This window comes from Lynx canadensis, chromosome A1, assembly GCF_007474595.2.
Source record: "Lynx canadensis isolate LIC74 chromosome A1, mLynCan4.pri.v2, whole genome shotgun sequence".
In the NCBI taxonomy this organism is placed as follows: domain Eukaryota; kingdom Metazoa; phylum Chordata; class Mammalia; order Carnivora; family Felidae; genus Lynx; species Lynx canadensis.
The window spans coordinates 198,948,249-198,968,387 of NC_044303.2; the positions used below are offsets into that span (position 1 = coordinate 198,948,249).

The 20,139-nt window shown below is 42.5% G+C and overlaps 1 protein-coding gene across 1 annotated transcript in view; it reads left to right on the forward strand.

Annotated features, from left to right (window-relative positions):
• LOC115522132 (chondroitin sulfate proteoglycan 4-like) overlaps positions 1–20,139 on the forward strand; it is a 58,413-nt gene that overhangs the window by 29,692 nt on the left and 8,582 nt on the right. Inside the window, exons 9-10 of the mRNA XM_032594018.1 lie at positions 192–323; positions 9,650–9,822. Of these exons, the coding sequence (XP_032449909.1) occupies positions 192–323; positions 9,650–9,822 (305 nt within the window). The remainder of the gene's footprint in view (positions 1–191; positions 324–9,649; positions 9,823–20,139) is intronic.

Sequence of the window (20,139 nt, forward strand, 5' to 3'; positions counted from 1 at the left end):
TTAGACCTTTATTACTGTTCTTTTAACTTCACATTTTGGCAACATTTGGCTTGCTGAGCTCAGTGACTCTATGCACACATTCTTCCGTTGATAGGGGGTGCTTGGCAGCGGGATCAGGTGGGAGACAGGGTGAAAGGGGGTGGCTTTTGCACAACAACCAAAGTGACCAAGGCGTAATTCTTCTTTTGAAGGAGCCATGTCAGGAGGCTTTAACTTTCAGGTTACTGATGGTTTGAACTTTGCACCGCGACAAATATTTAGCATCACCGCTCGAGCCCTGACCATTAGCTTAGAAGTAAACCGAGGATTGAGCATCTTTCCAGGTAAGATTTTAACTTGAGTGCATTTGGGGTTAAGTGGTTTTCAATTTATTTAGAAAGTTCTACCTGCAAGGTAAGAAGTGCCATCATTTATCATCGAGTGATACCAACAACAGTTATAAAGTCACGGAAAGAATTCTGTCTTTGCAGGAACTCAGCAGAAACTAGGCCGGCTCTGTCCACCCCTTCTCTCTTTCCCTTCTCCTGTTCCTCAGAGAAGATGTGCCGGTGAAGGGCAGTGGGAGACCAGAGTCCCTGAAAGAGTCATGACGCGCGTGCACTTTTTCCCTACTCCCTCCGTAGGGTCCTTGACAAAGCAAGGAGGGCCAGGCTCTGCAGTGACCGTCTGAATCTTGGATTTCCTTTTTCTAAATATAAAAACCCTGTGCATCAGAGGGCTGTGAGGGATTCCATTGAGTGCTGGCTTCAGGGCCCTGAAGCCTCTGGACTGCTATTTGCCAAGAATCTCGGCTTGGCGGAGATGGAAAAATCAAAGTGCACATCTCTGGCTCAATACCCTTATTGCGGGGATAGGGAAAGATTCACCCAATGGCAGAGGTAATAAGAAAGAAGAACAAATATTTAAACTTGCTATTTAAAAAGAATGCACTGAGGGAGACCAAACAGAAAACAGTTAAATTTATATTACAGTTTAAAAAAACAAAAACAAAAACATGCACAGTGACTTGTTTACTTGGTGTGTGTTACCAGTAAAACATAGATGGAGAAAGATATTAATCATTTCATTAATTATGGTTATTCTATAGTCACTTTAGCCGGTTGTTCTCAACCAGGAAGCTTTTAAAAATAGCAGTGCCTCAGGGTGCCTGGGTGGCTCAGGCAGTTAAGCATCAGATTTCGGCTCAGGTCATGATGTCACAGCCAGTGAGTTCGAGCCCTGGGTCAGACTCTGTGTTGATGGCACAGAGCCTGGAGCTGCTTTGGATTCTGTGTCTCCCTCTCTCTCTCTACCCCTCCCTTGCTCGCACTCTGTCTCTCTCTCTGTCTCTCTCTCTCAAAAATAAATAATAAAACATTAAGAAAAAAATTTAAAAAACATAGCAGGGCCTGGGCCTTACTTTAAACCCGTTATACTGGAGTGTCTGCGAAAGGAACGGCCATCGTTATGTTTTCTAAGTTCCAGGTGGTTCTGAAGCACAGCCAGGATTGAGATCCGTGGGGCTAGGCACTGTTCTAATCTTTGAGTCCTTACATCCATGTGAGGTAGATGATATATTTATTTACAGGGGACCTGGCAGGATTTGTGGCTTACAGAGACAATGTGATTTAGCTGTGCCACCAATAAATGGTGGATAAAACTCGCATACTTCTAAGGGAGACCTAGGGAAAAGTCACAGTAACTTCAACAAAAACACAGTTTTTTAAGAGAAATATTGAAAGTTTTAGTCGCCTTAGCATTTGAGCTCCTGAAAAGAAACCTTATTAAAGTCCAGTTAAAGATACGTTGACCCGAATTCTTTTATTCCCCAAACGGTTTTATGTCCCATAATTTTTCTCTGGGAATAACTGTGATGTTTCCATTGATTTTTTTCAAGGCAATTCGGGTGGCATTTAGTGTTTAAAAATTAGCAAACTAGGAATCTGAAAATGTAGTAATTTACCAAAAAAAAAAAAAAAGTTCTGAAATCAGAGTAAATCTGGTTGCCGCAAAAGACTAAATACTCTTCATCTATTCTGGCTAAACTCTGGTTTAGTAATTGATGACAGTTGTGTTAGCCTACAGGGGAGTTAAAGCCACCACAGCTTAGAAAGTTTTGGGTTTCTGGCGCCTGTTTTACTGAATATTAGTTTAGCAAGAAAAATATGTGAAAGTGGACCAAATTGTCACTTTTGTGGAATTATGCAAAACATGTAGTTTTCATAGCCCTCTGTTTAATATTTGGGCTCAGCCGGGAGTAACTGACTCCTTTCCCTTTCCAATGTGCCCTGCCCCCATCCTGACACGGCCTCCCTGTGTCTGAGAACCCCACACCGGACCTTGTGCATTCTTCCTACATCCCAACAGAAGCGGCTCCATTTTCCAAGCTTCCCCTTAGCTAGCACCCAAAGTCGGCTATTGGTTTCCGAGTCGCCCCCCATCCCCAGATTGTGACTTGTTTCCAACTCCCAGCTCCTGGCCAGTAGGAAGGAAGTTAAAGTTTCATGTACATTTCCATTAGGTGGCTATGTCTGATAAAATCTCCACTTGGGTGGGTGTGGAAATGACAAGTGCAGAGTCCCAGATTTACGAGTTGGGATGGACCTGACGGGTCAATTGGTCCAGTTGTTCTTGGTGTTTTTCCTATCCTAACGTCCCGAGTGGTGGGGGCCCCTCTCGGATCTAGTGTGGGCGTGGTTCAGATGACCACACCTCCTCCTCTTTCTAGGGAAGCAAGTGAGCCTTGCTCAGTTGGCTTCTCCACTAGCCACTGAAGGATGTTGGTCTCTGCTGCTGTGTGAAGGTATGGGGGAATGATGATAGATGCCCCACTCTTCCTTTTCCCTCAGGACACCCCTCATCATGACAGGTGCTACTGAGAACAGGCTCTGAGTGACCTCTGCCTCCCTCATCTATTAGCCAGTACTTTGGCTGAAAGGGAAGGGAGGCACTCCATGCCCCCCTTCCAATGTGACTCCAGGTGTCAGCTGTCAGCTAACTGCTGCTCTTGTCAGACTCCAGTTGACCTATAGGTTCTAAAATATCGGGGAAATTCTTATGCTTTTTATAGAACTATAGATTTTATAAAACCATAATAGCAGGAAATCTATTCTTGTTATAGAATGGACATTCAGATACTATCACTACCTGTGTTTTTACTGTGCTTTTCATCTTTATCTACTACAGTGGATTGTTTTAAGGATTTAAATGAAAGAATGTCTATAAAAGGAAGTTGCATCACCCCTATTTGGCATGATGCAATGTTGATAAAAAAAACATTGGTGCTCAGGCAGTTTCAGAGTCATAGAACTAATAGGAATCATAAGCCCAAGACCGAGTGCCAACTCTCAACCCCAAATCTTATGCTGGAATCATGGCAGCTTTTCTCCTTTCTGTGTGTGACTGTGTTCCAGGACTGTGTCCATTTTAGAACAGCAGTTCTCCGAGAACGAGGTCATCATGGAGGCTCTTTATTTTGTCTCCGCGATATATCATTGGTGGATTGACATACACAACCAGGAGAATATGCACAGCAATTTAGTAACGGCGATGATGATGTAGAAATTTTGTGTGTTTTGCTCCCTTCGAGTAAGGAAATACGGCAACCCAGCATCAGTTCACTATTTTTTTTTTTTTTTTTTTTTTTTTTTTACTTACACTAGTCCCCATACCAGTTGGACTTTGACCACCAGCCTGACAGACTTTGGCCATGCTATTTTGCCTTCCTTGTGGACTCAGTCTTAAAAAGTGGCCCTGACTTGAGACCTGTAAGAATTTGTAGGATGAGCCAAAATACTTGTAGGAGTACTTAGGAGTACTTGTAGGAGTACTTGTAGGCGTACTGGGTGAATATTTTAAGGTTAACCATAGCTTCTGTGCCCTGCCTAGTTTGAAAGGCATTTTTTAACTCAGTTATTTTAAAGTAGGAAGGACTGCAGTTCTACATGACCTCTTTTTGTGTATGAATGAAGAAAAAACATCTACTCAATGGATATTTTAATTTTGTTATTTTGTGTATGTATATGTATAGATAAATACTCATACACACATACACACATGTTCTATTTCTTCCTGCAAAATTTATTCCCCAGAAAATTTTATAATTTTATAACCAGTTTCTCACCTTGAATGCTACTAATGAATGTGTTTGTTTTTCTTCAGTTGTGACATGTTAGAACATATTGTGACCTCAGGACCTAGTTTTTCTGCATATCCAAATGGTACTTGGCTCTTTTACAAAGATTGTTGGGGAGGGGTTGACTTGGAGAGTTTTTTCAAACTAGTCTAGAATATAAGCTTACACAGTAGCTGATCAGTGAAGGGTATTCATAGCAGACTGTGTTACTTCAATCCCCTTGGGGTTCAGTCATGCTACAGAGGGAATCACATCTCACCAACGGGCCATCTGTCCTTTGAGGTGGGAATTGAGGGAGAGAAGAAAGCAGAAGGGAATCACACTGTGTTGCTAGAGTTTGGAGCAGAGATTCCTAAAAACCTTTTAGTCAGCTAGTCTTGCAACACTGATTTGAATATTGTAAGACTTAGTGGGAGATAATCCAGAAGTGTAAGAAGATTGTCAATTCTCAAGGAAAAAAATGAAAGGCTTACTAATTGGTGAACTAAGAGACTTAGACTTAAGAGTACACTAACCATGCATAGCATATGCTAAGGGTCCAGTGAGTAAGCGACCACTGGGTAAACGACATGCGTTCAGGGGAGGGAAATCTCCCACAGACTGCAATAGTCAGGGGGAGCTCTTTGACCAGACAGGTCCTGAGCTGTCCCTTCAGAATAAGTGCATTTCAGTAAATGGCAACAAAGAGGGGTGAGCATACCAGAGAGCCCAGCATGGCTGTGGAGGAGAAGACCAGGGAAGAGGTTTGGCACGATGTGTTCGGAAAGTGGAGAGGAGAATCTGTTGGATTTGTTGAGTGATTCGTCACATTTCCTAACTCACTTATCAGTCCGGCACTGAGCTTAAAGTAGTATGGTATAGGCAATATAGTGTCAATTTTAAAAATATTCATTTCGGAGTAAGTGAGACCTACATTTGGCTATTAGGCAAATTGCTTAACCTCTCTGACACTTCTTATCCCTTCTTAGTGAGGAAAAAAAAATCTGTATTTCTTGGGATTGTCATGATATCCACAAGGAATGGCAGGACTGCGTCTGTGCTGTTTCCTAGTACGTCTCTACCCCTTATGTAGAGGTTGTCATGTGCGAGGCACTTGCTAATGTCTGTTGAAGAAATGAGCAAGGCCTTCTAGCCTCATGACCAGGAAACTCTGGCTGTTATGGAGGTGGTTGTTTTTCATGAAACAAACACAATAGGATATAAGTATGTTTGAGAAATGCTGTATTTAAGAGAAGGATAAAGTAGATTTCTTTACTGGGAGACTCAGAGTCTTTCACATGCAGATTTGCTTTTCAAATCTCTAAGAGGTGCATATGGAGTGAGGCCTAGCCAAACAGATATGGTCATGAGCCTTTTATTGCCACACTTCTTATAGGATGGTCACTCTATGGAATATACAGGTAGGTAGGACCTTAGAGAAATCCTTCCCAAATTAAGTGCCTGGAGTTCACTGATGAAAATATCAGTGCTTGCAATAAAACGAGGTGGGGTGAGGGGAAAATGGTGTTTGGCTTTCTGTGAATTGGGCTGGACGAGAAAAGATGCTCATCAGTCAGTTACAACATGGAGCCAGCTAGTCTTGCTGACTGAGCATGCCCAGGATGGCTGCTGAATAGGAATTAAACCCTAGAAACCCTTCAGGGTTAGGCAGCTGGACAAGGGAATGGGGACTGATGTACCATGGCTGAGAGAAAAGCGCTCTCGGTCTGGAGCATCTCTGGTGGGTCTTCTCCCCAAAAAGGTTAAGACATAAAAGGTTATGATACTGTTTTAAAGAAAGAATCCCTCCTATCCACCACTACCTGCCAAAGGTAGCCCTGGAGGTGAAGGAATAAGTGAAAGAGTCCTTTATAAGAAAGAGATAATTAAGAAGGCACAGTGGGATGGATGCCTGAGTGGCTCAGTTGGTTAAGTGTCCAACTCTTGATTTCGGCTCGGGTCATGATCTCACAATTCGTGAGGTTGAGCCCCGCGTAGGGCTCTGCCCTGACAGTGCGGAGCCTGCTGGGGGCTCTCTCTCTCTCCCTCTCTCTCTCTCTCCTATCTTGATCACATGCTCTCTCTCTTTCAAAATGAATAAATAAGCATTGGAAGAAAAAAGAAGGCTCAGTGGGGAAAAGGTCCAAAGAAAAGCTGAAGATAGAGAACTTTGGGTACCCAGAGACTGCACACATAAAAACACAATCCACCTGACAGAATGAGGGAACCCTATGTTGGCAGGTAACAAAGAATGGGCCATAGTTGACTTCGTGTAACACTGACTATTGGCCTCCCCTGGCAACCTCAGATCCTGGGCCCCCAGCTCCAGAAGCTGGAAGAGGGCAGTGTCTGCAAAAATTTCAGCAGCAAAGAAGTAAGAGAAATGTGGGAGGCAGTTACAAGCATCACATGAGTATTTTGGGGTAACTGCCAAAATTGTGCCAAGGGAGTCCTGAACCCAGGCCTGAACTGTGTCCCTGAGGCTGACATTGGCAGACACTCCTGCCTCACCCCTAGAATCCCAGGACCTAGTACCCAGCCCAGGGGCTCAGACATTTTGTTTTGTTTTATTTTGTTCTGTTTTTCAGATCTACAGAGAGGTATACTTAACAAATTTTTAAGCTAGCCAAAGTATGCAAAATGATGATTTGATATACCCATACATTGTGAAAGGATTATTCCCCCCATCAAGTTAATTAACAAATCTATCACCTCATATATTTATCTTTCTTCTTCTTCTTCTTCTTCTTCTTCTTCTTCTTCTTCTTCTTTTGGTGAGAACATTTAAGTTCTACTGTCTTAGCAAGCTTCAATTATACAGTATATTGCTATCAACTGTAGTCACTGTGTCATACATTAGATCCTCAGACCCTATTCATTTCATAACTGAAAGTTTGTATTGATTATCAACCTCTTCTTATGTTTTCCATCCCCTGGCAACCACATTTCCACTCTCTGTTTCAATAAGTTCAACTGGTTTTTTTTTTCCAATATATATATATTTATATTTTTTTGTAGGTAAGTGATAACATATAGTATTTGTCTTTTTCTCTCTGGCTTATTTCCCTTAGCATAATGCTTTCAGCTACATCCATGTTGCTGCAAATGACAGAATTTCATTCTCTTTAATTTTTTTAATGTTTATTTATTTTTGAGAGAGAGAGACAGAGAGACAGAGCATGAATGGGGGAGGGGCAGAGAGAGAGGGGGACACAGAATGTGAAGCAGGCTCCAGGCTCTGAGCTGTCAGCCCAGAGCCAGATGCGGGGCTTGAACTCAGCTGTGAGATCATGACCTGAGCTGAAGTCGGATGCTTAACCAACTGAGCCACCCAGGCACCCCCAGAATTTCATTGTATTTAAAGCCTGAATAATAATATATATTATATGTATATATATATATATATATACACATATACATATATGTATATAATATATATATACACACATATACATATATGTATATAATATATATATACACATATATATTTGTATATATGATTTGTTTCTTCAAGATTATGGTTTTGTTTCCTTTGGATATATACCGAGAAGTGGGATGCTGGATCGTATAGTATCGCTATTTTTAATACTTTGAGGAACTTCCATACTGTTTTCCACAGTGGCTTCACCAATCTACATTCCTTCCAACAGTCAATGAGGGCTTTCTCGTCTCCACATCCTCACCAGCATTTGTTATTTCTTGTCTTTTTCATAATGGACATCCTAACAGGGGTGAGGAGATATCTCATGCAGGTTTTGATTTGCATTTCCCTGATAATTAGTGACGTCGAGCACTTTTTCATGTACCTATGGGCCATTTGTATGTCTTCTTTAGAAAATATCTGTTCAGGTCCCTTGCTTATTTTTAAATTGGGCTATTTGGCTTTCTTGCTATTGAGTTGTGTGAGGTCCTTGTATATTTTGAATGTTAACCCCTTACCAGATACGTGGTTTGCAAATATTTTCTCCCATTCCATACGTTGCCTTTTCATTTTGCTGATGGTTTCCTTTGCTGACCACTTTTCAGCTTGATGTAGTTCCAACTTGTTTACTTTTGTGTTTGTTGCTAGGCATTTTTTAAAATGTTTATTTATTTTTGAGAGACAGAGAGAGAGAGAGAGAGAGAGAGAGAAAGCACAAGCGGGAGAGGACCAGGGAGAGAAGGGGACAGAGGATCCGAAGCGGGCTCTGTGATGACAGCAGAGAGCCCTGTCACAGGACTCGAACTCAAGACCCACAAGATCATGAAGTGAGCCGAAGTCAGATGCTCAACCGACTGAGCCACCGCAGGGCCTTTGTTGTTCAGCGTTTTAAAGGGAGCCTCCAAATCGAAGGCTCAGAACAAAGCTCACACATCTAAAAATCTTACCCAAAGCCAGCTTCCCCCTTTGTTAGTCAGGTCCCACTTTTAAGAGCTTGATATGGTTTAAACACTGTAATTAGTGGCCCTCGCTTTCTAAGGCTACAATACTTGATAAGTAAAGCAAAACAGATGTCATTCAGGAGGCTTAGTTCTTATTAGGTGGTTGACTGATGAACTTGTTTCATAAACAATTTATAAAGTGCCTGCTTCAAGAGCTACCCTGCCAAAGCATAATGCTAAGCCCTTAGCAGGGCTAAGACAGAATAGATAAGGTGAGATTCTGGGCCAGGAGGACTATGAGACTCGCTTTCAGACCTGCCACCCTGTAAGGCTAGGGACATTCCCTCCCAGTCAGTGTGAAGTAAAGGGGTATGTAGTCCGACTCTGTGCTCCCAAACTGTGGTCCACGCACCTTCTGGTCTGTGAACTGATAAGAAGAGAAAATATTTAGAATTTTGTATGCCACTCTGACCTTGCTGTGACATTGTATTGTATTTTATAAAACTATCAGTGAACAGAGGATTGGGGGAGGAGGGAAGCCCTGATCCTTCACCACAGACCATTTGAGAACCACTGCCCTACCCTGCATGTCCCAAGCCTCTCTGGGCTTTAGTTGCCACATGCGGTCGCATTTGCACACAAACTCGTGTGTTCCTGGTTCTTCGTCCCTTGGCATTTGCAAAGGTCCCTCCCTCCCCACAACGTCCGTGAAGCCTGCAGGTCTGGGGTCCTCTGGAAATGTTGCACGTTTGCTCAAGAACCCACTTCTTCCCCAGATGCCCACGGATGGACACTTCATTGAACACACACAGCCACAGGCAGGCCAGGGTGCGCCTGTCCCCCCCAGGGGAGGGCACTGTCTCTCGTTCTCTCGGCGCACATAGCTAGCTCCCCCGTCCTGCACTCCGAGCCACACACACTGCTATTGCCTTTTACCCGTGGGGATCAGTAAGCTGTGCAGGACCAGGCGGGGACTGGGGAAGTATGTTTCCCTCCTTCATCTCCAGCCCTAGTGGCCAATCACATCCTTAAATAGATGCCTTCGGGATCATGAGCCCCTCACAGCACAATTTCCAGTTAGAGCTGGCCAGTCCCGTGTGTCTTCCAGAATTTTCAGGGCTCTTTGAGGATCATTTTGTTATCTGGCAGCCTTCGTAGGCTTCATACTTAAATGCCTGCTTTCATCTTCCTTAGGTTCCACGAAACCCCTTTCATCCGGTGACCTGAGAGCTGTGACCAATGATGCGGACAGCACAGGAAACAGAACTGTAACTTTTACGGTTATAAGTTCCCCTAGACTTGGGAGGTTGGTGCGAGTAAATTCTGACAACAGCACAGAGGATGTTTCCGTGTTTACGCAGACTCTGGTGAGTCCTGACATCCGTGCAGCTGGGCAGGGCTGGGTGGCTGTGCAGGGTGGCCCCTGGCTCGCCTTCACCCTGTCAGGCCAAGCCCACGTGCCCCTTTGCCCAGGCAGTTACGCATTTCAGCCGTGCTGGTTTTCGATATCAGACATTTAGTAGTAGCACAGGATGACACAATTGTCCAAAAACGCTAAGCAAATTCAAACTCCGTGTCTAACACATAAAAAGGAATCCTTTTATCACGAAGACAGATTTAAAAGGAAGCCCAAAGCAGAGGAGCGGGAATAAATCCTGCAGGACACGTCTGGGTAACATTTATATTTAATGCGTAAAATTATCAACATTATTTAGTACTGTATTGTTAGATGTGTATATATAAATCTGTATTTAATCTGTGGCCAGAACCATCTGTTTCAAACTTCACTAGCACTTTACCACCACCACCATCCACGTACCTTTTTATTTAAATGGATAAGCTTTCTTGAATATGATTCTTGCATGCTGTTCACCCTTCTTTTTCCATTCTTAAACAGTGGGTACACGGATTTGATAGCTGATTTGGCTGGAGCATTACATGACTAGGAAATTTAAAAAAATCTAAAGTCGTGTTTAGGAGAAATAACAAAAGTGTCCACCTTTAACCTTAGACCCATTTCTCTCCAATGTGATATAGCAGAATTGAATCTGGCTTTTGCCTTGTAATTGCCTTTGTCCAGGATGCATGGAAGGGAGCAGATCATGAGGCAGTACAATCTCTGAATGTAGCACTGAAAAGAGGAAGTATAAATTCTCTAGTTTACAAATGCACTCTGGAGGAAGAAAAAAAGGGTTAGGATGAACACTGCAGTGTGTGGGGAACTTAACGCATCAACACTTGCCCAGGGTCAGTTTGCATTTTAAATAATGACAGGAATGATATCAGTCCTATAAGGATGCCTTGGCTCTTGCCCTCGTTCTTTAAAAAACAAAACAAAACAAAATTAAAAAACCCTTTTTTACGGTGATCATGCCAAGCATTAACTTCCACTGGTTTTCACTGCAAATACACAATCTTTTAGCTGAATGTGGTCTAACTAGGCTTTCGTGAGTATGTAGCCAGGATCCACTAGGTTATGCTGCGGTAACAACTCTCAAATGTCATGACTGACAGTAACAAAAGTTGATTTCACGCTTATGCTGTATATGGGCTGCGAGGTGCCTACAGGTCTGCTGTGCACCTCTCCTTTATTCCAGGACCTAAGGGGAGGGGGCAGCCCCTCTCTTGGACACTGCTGTATTTGCGGCAGAGGAAAAAGAAGTGACGCTAGAAACACACGATGACTCTTAAAGTTTGTGCTCAGGTATGCCAGGTATCACTTCTGCTCACATCTCGTTGACGAAAGAGTCACACGAACAAACCTGATGTCCGTGGGGCGGGGAAGGACAGTCCTCTCACAGAGAGCAGACCCTGGATAATTGGAAAACGACAGAACACTCTACCATAGGGGGCTAGCCTGGTAATCTGAAAGCTGTTTATGATACATTTTCCCATGAAAACAAACCACTTTCATCATCCAACACCATTATAAACAGGAATTAAAACCCCAGCCTAGTTAAAAGGCTTGAGGGCAGGCAATAAAAGTCTTGATTGATTAAAATCCAATTATTATAAGGTTTTAGTTTTCCTCTCATTATTCCTTCCTCTTTAAGAACCAAGAGGCAAGTGTCAAAACATATTAGCAGTGGCGGGTGTTGGCTGGGGCAAGTGAGGTGTTAGATTGGGGCTCAGGGCTATAAGGGCCCTGCCAAGGGGTGTCCGGGACCAGAGACCTTGGGTCCAACTGTTGGTCTTTCCTGTGGACACAGGGCAGGCTCATCTGGAAGCACAGCCTGGGCCGTGCCACAAGTCAGGCATGCTGAGAGAGGAGTTTCATTGTTCTTGAATGGACCAGATGTGTGGCTCTTCTCAACATACAAGGCCTTTTCCTCTCCAAGCCAAGCACCCACCGGGCCAGCAGCCCGTCCTAGTGCTTTTGACTCAGAGGACAAAGGCGAGCTCCCTTTATTGTATACAAGGCCCCAGATTGTGCATCAAGTCCTGATGCGAGTATATTCCTGGACACGACAATTCCTGGGTCCTTGAGCAGAGCATAGGCTCGAAGACAGCATGTGAGATATACTTAGAGATGTAGAAATTCAGCCCAGTGGCCCACACTCTGTGTCTGTGGTGTGCGAGTATGAAACAAATACCTCATTTATGAATCGGGTGCCCTGTGGCTGCCGCTTGATCTCCTGCTGACTGCTCATGGCTGACGACAAGTCTCTTGGCTTCTGAAATCAGACCTGGATTAGCTTTGTGAGTTACGGCAAATTACGTGTCTTTTGAACCCCAGTTTCCTTATCGGTAAAATGAAGAAAACAGTAGTAATGATAATTGAAACCATTTTGAACATTCATCATGTCCCAGGCGTCGTCCTAAGCTGTCTTCTCTACTACTGATGATCTCACTTTATAGGCTGGGATCCTAAAGCACAGGGAAGTTAAGCAACCTTCCCACAGTTACCCAACTCAGGGGCAGCCGAGCCTTAACTTGAACCCAGGACTTCTGACACTAAGTCATGCTCCTATCCACCAGGCTGTCCTTTCCTCTAGGAGCGTGTATGGATTAACACAGTTGATGGGTGCAAAATGTCTAGGACACCATTCCACACGCAGCAGACACGAACTAAATGCTAGCTAAGGCTGCTGTTACCCTTTTTGTTCTTGGAAATGTGTGAGGTTCCTTTCCTCTCCCAGTAGCTAAAAGACTGGTTTCACAAGAGGAGGCAATTTTCTGGGACACCAGAATTGGCTGCCATGTTTATCCTAATGTGCTACTGTGATCTAATGAATGGAAATGAGGTCATTAGAAGAGGGTGACATTTGCCTGTCACCTGTGACCCAATGACTGTGTCCCTTTGGGGGAGAGCCCCCGGTGTTCTGGAACACATTTCCCTGATGAGAGCAAGGGGGCTGAGGAAATGTCGGGATGGATGGAGCTCTTCAATATTGAGCAGAACATCGGCTGGAAGGCAGAATGAGGCCAGGGCTGGGAGGCCTCCAAAGATCCCACCCCAGTGGACAGAGCAAGGAGGACCCAGGGGAAGGACTCCTCCCCAGAGCAGCTGCTGCAGAAAAGTCGAGGTGGTTTGCAGGATATGTTGGGCTAAATGCCTATGAATAAACATCATCGAAATACCCTGACTACTCTTTCACTACAGTAGTCATAAAAAAAAAAAAAAATCAATAACGTGGGGAGAGGAGAGGGTATCCTGAGCAAACTCTGTAAGATAGACACCAAAGTGTGTCTCAGTGTGTGTCTGACTCAGTGTGTGTGTGTGTGTGTGTGTGTGTGCATGTGGTGTTTCTGAATATGAAAATAACACATGCTTATTATAAAAATAAAATTAGAAAACATTAAAGTGGTACATCTGTATTGTAAAAAAAAAAACAGGGCACCATCAATAAATCCAATACAACTGGCGTTAATCTGAAGACATTCAATTCTGTTTAGCTTGTGTGTTCAAAAATGTGCAGTTTTATTTGTGACTTGGGAAGAGGAAGACACTTAGTATTTATCTTCCTAGCTTTCCCATTTCTAGATCCTCTCTCCTTTTTCACATGCAAATGGAATGTAAATCGTTTCCTAAAATCTGCAATTTTATGGCCTCTGTTGAATAGGCTACTGCTCGAGACTCTGGGCCATTTAATCATGGCTCAGATTTACTACCCAGCAGCTCCAGAACAATTTGAGACATAAAAGAAGGGGCAGAGGCAGGCTTTGGAGGTGATGCAGATAATCAAAACCTTTTCTCTGGAATTACTTAATGAAGACATTTATCAAGCACGTATTACGTGCTTTGATTAGCCCTCTTCAGTTTAGTTGGTGAAAAGAGACATGACTCAGGCAGGAATCAAGTTCAATTGTAAAGGGAGTTTGGAACTATGCAGCCATGTTCATGTAAGCAAATGGCTTTGATTGCTTTCTGGCATTCTGTACCAGTTTTTCTAACTTCAAATTTTCAAATTTCAGTTAGCCAATAACCTGCTAAGTGTCCAATTGGGAGAATGTTTTAGGCAGTTGATGTTTGAGTTCTCTTTCACACCTTTACCTTAAAGGACTAAGTTGTTTCCAGCCCTCTACCACTCTCGGCTGGGGAGGCAAAGCCACCGTATCAGTGTGCACATAAAACCCACATCCTTTCTTGTTTTTTTGATGGATAAATAAAAATGACCATTTTAATCAGTGACTCTGGATGGCTTTAGCTTGTGAAAGAAACCTAGACACTCCATGATGCTTAATATCATACTTGATCGAAATAATTGTAGGCATACATTTGTTACGTTATAGCTCAAAATATTTTCTTATCCCAGAATAAGCTCACCATTTTTTTCAAACCATACCACGTCAACCTACCAAGATAATCAAGTAACACTCTTGTTTTTTTGCGGTACTATCACATCTGCCTAAATGGGAAAAGCTAAATCACAGAACTTGTGCTGAAAATCTTATATCCTGAAGAATTAAACATACACCGAGAACGTGAATCGTCAAATTTTTGTGAAATGGAAACTTTTTACATTTGTAGACACTTAGTGTTCATTTCGAAGAATGTGTGAACAAAGTATGAATCGAATTCTTTAAAGCACTAGTCCTTTCCAAGGAGAGCACAGGGCTAATTGAGTGATTTTCATTCTGGTGCTTGCTTAGATAATTTGGAATCATTAAAAAGCAAAGTGTTCTGGTTTTGAGGTTTTTAATGTCTGGCCTTTTTTCTTTTCCATAAAGCCAGTAATTGCCTTTTAGCCATTGTGCTTTTGTGGCAGGATGGTCATCCATCTTTGTCTCTGCTGCGGCAACACAAACACAGCCTTCCAGGGCCACACTTAGCAAACAATGCAATGGATTCTGTGCTGTGAATTTTGTCCAATTACCTCTTCTTCCAGAGTCTCAGTCTGTTGCTCAAGATAACGCTCACATTTTAAGAAATTGCAAGCACATTTCCCGTGGGATAGAAATTAATTTATCACAACTTAATGGCGAACACAGCGGGATCGCTGAACTTTGGCCCTGTAGTTTTCTGAGCAGAGAAGGATCAGTGTCTTTGTGTTAATGATCACTCTGGCCTCCCTGTCCCTACTTTCCTGAGGTCTCTTCAGTAGCAAGCTCCATGGTAACTAGACCCAGTAGTCATTTTGGGCACTTCCCACCAGTGTTTTGTTTTAGTAATTTGGATTTTGCCATTCCAAGTCACTGGATTATGTGTCACCATATTTTCTACATGTAGAAATACTGCATTGTCACTTACCTACTCATTGTTCACACTGGAAATTGGCTCGTGGGTCCTGGCCCAGTAGCTTTGAATAACCAAAAATGTTTCTTGTTCTTAGAACTGTTGGCTCTTTCTTTGAAAAAGCAGATAGAACTAATATCCATTTAAATGAGAGCGGTTTATCTTTTCTCCTTGTATTCATTTCCTACGGCTGCTATAATAAATTGCCGCAAACTTGGTGGCTTGAAATGGCAGAAATGTGTTATCTCATAGTTTTGGAGACCAGAAGTCGGGACTCCATTTCACTGGGCTGAAGTCAAGGTGTCAGCATGTTGTTTCTCCCTCTGGAGGCTCTGAGGGGGAATTCCTTCCTTGCCTTTGAAAGCTTCCGGTAGCTGCCAGTATTTCTTGGTTTGTAGCTTCATCATTCCAGTCTCTGCTTCCACCGTCGCTTTCCTTTCTCCTCTTTTGTCTGTGGCAAATACCCCTCAGCCTCCCTCTTGTACAGATGTATGTGATTGCAGTCACCTGGATACTCCAGGGTAATTTCCAGTCTCGGGATCCTTAATGACATCTGCAAGGTGTTTGTCAAAGAAGGTAATAGTCACAAGTTCAAGGGATTTGGCTCTGATATTGGCCTACTACATTCTTTAGCGTACTACATACACTTCTCTACAAAAAAGCAAGATATCCCATACTACCTTCTATTTCTTCCGAATGAATTGATCACCTTTTCTACAATCTTGTTTGGTAGTTTAATTAAAGGTTTCCATGCTTTTAATGGCATAAAGCCCATGAAAGTCAATGTTTACTTCCATGTAATGTGGATTTGGACCTTTCTGCCAGGGAGGGCTATAGATGGCTATATTGTTAGGCTCCTTGAAAACCTTGTTGATGTGGCATTTTTATGGAAATTGGCTCAGTCATGGAGGGGGCTTGGGTAATTATTTGGACTTGGTTTTCAGTTGCCCATTTCTAGCTGGAGAGTTCCAGATATCACCATTTAGGAACTTAGGTCTCCTAAAAATGCCTCTTCTATCCATTCTCATTGAGGATAATCCCTTCTGGGACTTAACCCAGTTCCACTTTTTTTAGCAGGATGCCTGGGGTGCACCCTCTAAGCTGTGACTCCCTGGGCTGCCCCAGACTTGTGACCTCTTCTGGGAACCTTGAGCCCTCCATACCCAGCTGGTCTCTACACACGTGATGGTGCCAGTCCTGGTAAAATTAATAAAGGGCACAGAAGGAAGAGTCATTTATCTGAGCTCATCCTTCAGGAGCACAGGACCTTGTTGTCGTCCAAACCTTAGCGTATAGGAGTTTTTGGTTAGCCCAAATGAAATCTTAGAGGCTTTACCATTCTGAATTGTTTGGCTTTCTACAGTCTCCTTTCTCCGTGAACATCTGCCCAAGATAGAGACTTTTTGGACACTTCTGTTTCCCTTGCTTCTTCTGGACAACAATTGTCCTATCTAGAGACTTGGACCTTTAACAAAGCCATCGTGTCGTGGAGAATCAAGTGAGTGGACTGTATGTGACCCTTTCTCCCTCCCCCTTTTCCCAGCTGACTCTAAGACAGTATGGTTACTCTCTTCTCCAGTGGGAATTTCAAAGCTGTGATTGACTTTTAGGCCCCACTGTGGGAAAGATTAGTGTAAAAGGCTTATGCTGTGATTTTCTTATCAGGACCATAGGGAGCCACATTTACAAAGACCCTCGGAATGAAGAGATGCTCCAGAGTGCTCTAGCCTGCCTGTGGCTGAGTTTGACAGTGTTATTCTCTTAACACTCAGTCCTGTCCGCATGTACTTTTGTGGACCTACAGAATGTGCACACTATTTTAGGGGAAGAATGATCAGATTCTATATATCAGAGTGCTCCCACTTCACCCCTGCGTTCATCCAAGGCATTCTTAATGACCCTTAGCTCTCTGCCTTCAGGTTTCAAAAGCTTACCTTTAAGAAAATAGATGTCTGCCAGTCACCTTGGGGCCAGAAAGGGATTGCCTTCAACCTTGAACCAGGTGGAAACTCATTCCCACCTTCTTCCCTCTAAGGTCCTGTGAGAAAGTTTGTCCCTGATATACAATGGCAGTGGCATAAAAGAAGTCGAATACAGTTTTTCTTTAATTTGCCTTTTGTAATAAATACAGTATATAGAATGAGCTATTTGTTTGAATTCTTACAAGCTCTAGCCCATAGTGGTTTTCTCGTCTTATACATACCTACCAACTGACTTTTTACATTACTAAACTCCTTGAAGTTGGAGCGCACATCTTATGAATTTCTTGGTTGCCTAGAATCTTCACTGAGCTTCCCATGGTGAAGGAGCAGGACAGTGGAAAAAGCATGAATTCCAGAGTCACGTGGGACTGGATTAAAAACTGGCTTCTCCCACTTATTGGCTATGGGTGAATTATTTAAATGTTCTGAACCTCGGGGTGTTTTAAAATCTGTCAAATGGGTATAATGAGGCCCCTAACACAAAACTAAATAAAATGAGTTATACAATATACCTTGCAGAGTGCCTGGCACGTATGTAGGGCTCAGTAAAAGTTAGGTACTCTTTGTGTTTTTGTTGAATAAATGGTTAAGAAATGTCTTGGATCGCCTTATTTCTACTGCTTCCTAGTATAAACATATAGTTTATAATTAAATTTTGTAAAGCACTTGTTAAGTAGCTTGTTCATTTAACAAATGTTTATTGAAATGTCAAGTATACAATGGTGAACTGATACTTATTTACAAAGCAACTGGAAGTAAACTTCTGGAGCCTGTGCCAAAATCCAGCCTAAAACTTCCTTTGTTTGATGAGAGAAAATTTATTTTATTAGGTATGTTTTAGAAATTTCTAATTATTGAATATTTTCATGCCATGATTCTTTTTAAAACAATAAGTCTAATCTTTCATCTTAACCAGAATCCTCTGATGTCCTAGTGAGGAGGTGATTATTGAGGACTTAGATGCTTTATTGAAAGACCCAGAAATGCCCAGGGCATGTGGCAAAAGACTAATTAAGTTAAATGTATATTTACAAGTGAGATATTAGTCCGTATTTTAATGCAGCAATGGAGGCTCAGAGAGATTAAATGACCTACCAAAAGCCACAGAGCTGAAATTGGGTAGCATTTATATTGGAATGTAGGCCTGACCAACCCAGGGTTCAAATTCTATTACACTCCTCTGCTTCCATTTTTATATCAGTGTGTGTCCTTTTCCTCCTGGGAGGAAGAAGAGTCATAATTCAGGCAGTTGGAGCCAAAGAGGCCCCAGTAAAGTGATCTAGGAGAAAGGGCTCTTATCTGTAAACATGGAGATATGGCTTCTGGTCTCAGCTCTCCTCCCAGTTAGGCTGGTGATTACGGGGGGAGATGGAGAGAAGTTCCCTAAATTTCCAACCTCTCTGAGGTTCTCAGCAGCCTCTCAGCTGTAAAATTTAACCCATCATAGAAAAGTCAGGAGGGTCCTTGGCCAAATCTGTCTCTTTGGCCTCTGACAAATGTTTTTCTTTGTGGTTCTGTAGTCATCAAGGATATGAAATCCAGAAGGTTTAGATCTCGGAGATCCAATCGTTGCCATCACATTATCACTTCAAATAAAAGCACTACTAGGGTCTAGGATTTTGACCTATGTATTCACCCACTTACAGGTTAGGTAGGAGTACAGCCTTGTTAAAGTATTAGAGAAATGGACATAGTTGGAGGTGGGGGGTCGGTATATTGGGATAGGAAACCACCATTTCTTGATGTCAGAGTGCCCAAGGCATTTGAAGGTTGTCCTCACTCCCCCGTTCTGCATACACTTAGTCATCAGAGAACAGAAACTATTGGTCTCTAACTGAAGTTGATATAGTAGAATACTATGGGATTTACTTTTTTAGATTTTTTTCATTGTTATTTTGAAATAATTTCAAACTTACAGAACAATTGGAAAAGAGTACAAAAATTCCAGTATACTCTTCACTCATATTCCCTGAATGTTAACTTTTAACTGTCTGCTTTATCATTCCCTCTACACACACACACACACACACACACACACTTCTGAAATTTTAAGATCCAGTTGCAGACATGACATACCTTTACCTCTTTTTTTAAGTTTATTTATTTTGAGAGAGACAGAGAGAAGGAGCACATGTAGGAGAGGCCGAGAGAGAAGGAGAGAGAGAGAAAATCCCAAGCAGGTTCCACACTGTCAGTGCAGAGCCCCCATGCTGGGCTCGAACCCACGAACCATGAGATCATGACCTGAGCCCAAACCAAGAGTTGGTCCCTTCACTGACTGAGCCCCCCAGGTGCCCCTGAGGTACATTTACCTCTAAATACCTCAGTGTGTATTTCCTAAAAACAAGGCCTCTCTCATGTAACCACAGTATAATTTTCAAAATCATGAAATTATCGTTGATACAGTGTTATTACATAATCTATAGACCTTATTCAAATTTCATAAGTTGTTTCAGCGAATATCCTCTAGAAAAAAGAGTATCATAGACCATCCTAGAAAAAAAATCCACAGCGTAAAACATAGCATTTAGTCGTCAGGTATCCTTGGTCTGCTTTACTCAGAGACCATTCTGCAGTCATGCTGACTTTTGTGACATTGCCAGTTTTTGAGGAAAACAGACCAGTTATTTGTAGAATGTTCCTTGGTTTGGTTTTATTGAATGTTTCCTCACAGTCAAATTCAGGTTGTATGCTTTGGCGGGAATTGGCACGAGAGATGCTGAGTTCTGTTCCTGCTTCATGTCAGGAGACACTGATGCTCATTTGGTCCTGTCACTGATGGTCTTTTATCAGCCTTTTAGCAGTTTTTCTGGTTTCTCCACTGAGAAGTTACTATTTTCATTTTTATAATTAAGTATCTCGTGAGGGAATACTTTGGAACTGTTTAAATCCCGTTTCTCATCGCAACTTAGCTTAATAGTTTAAGCAACCATTTAGGATTCTTACCTGTGAAACATTTATTACTGTGGTGATTGCCAAATGGTGATTTTTCTCATTCGAATTTTCCTTCTGCATTTACTAGTTGG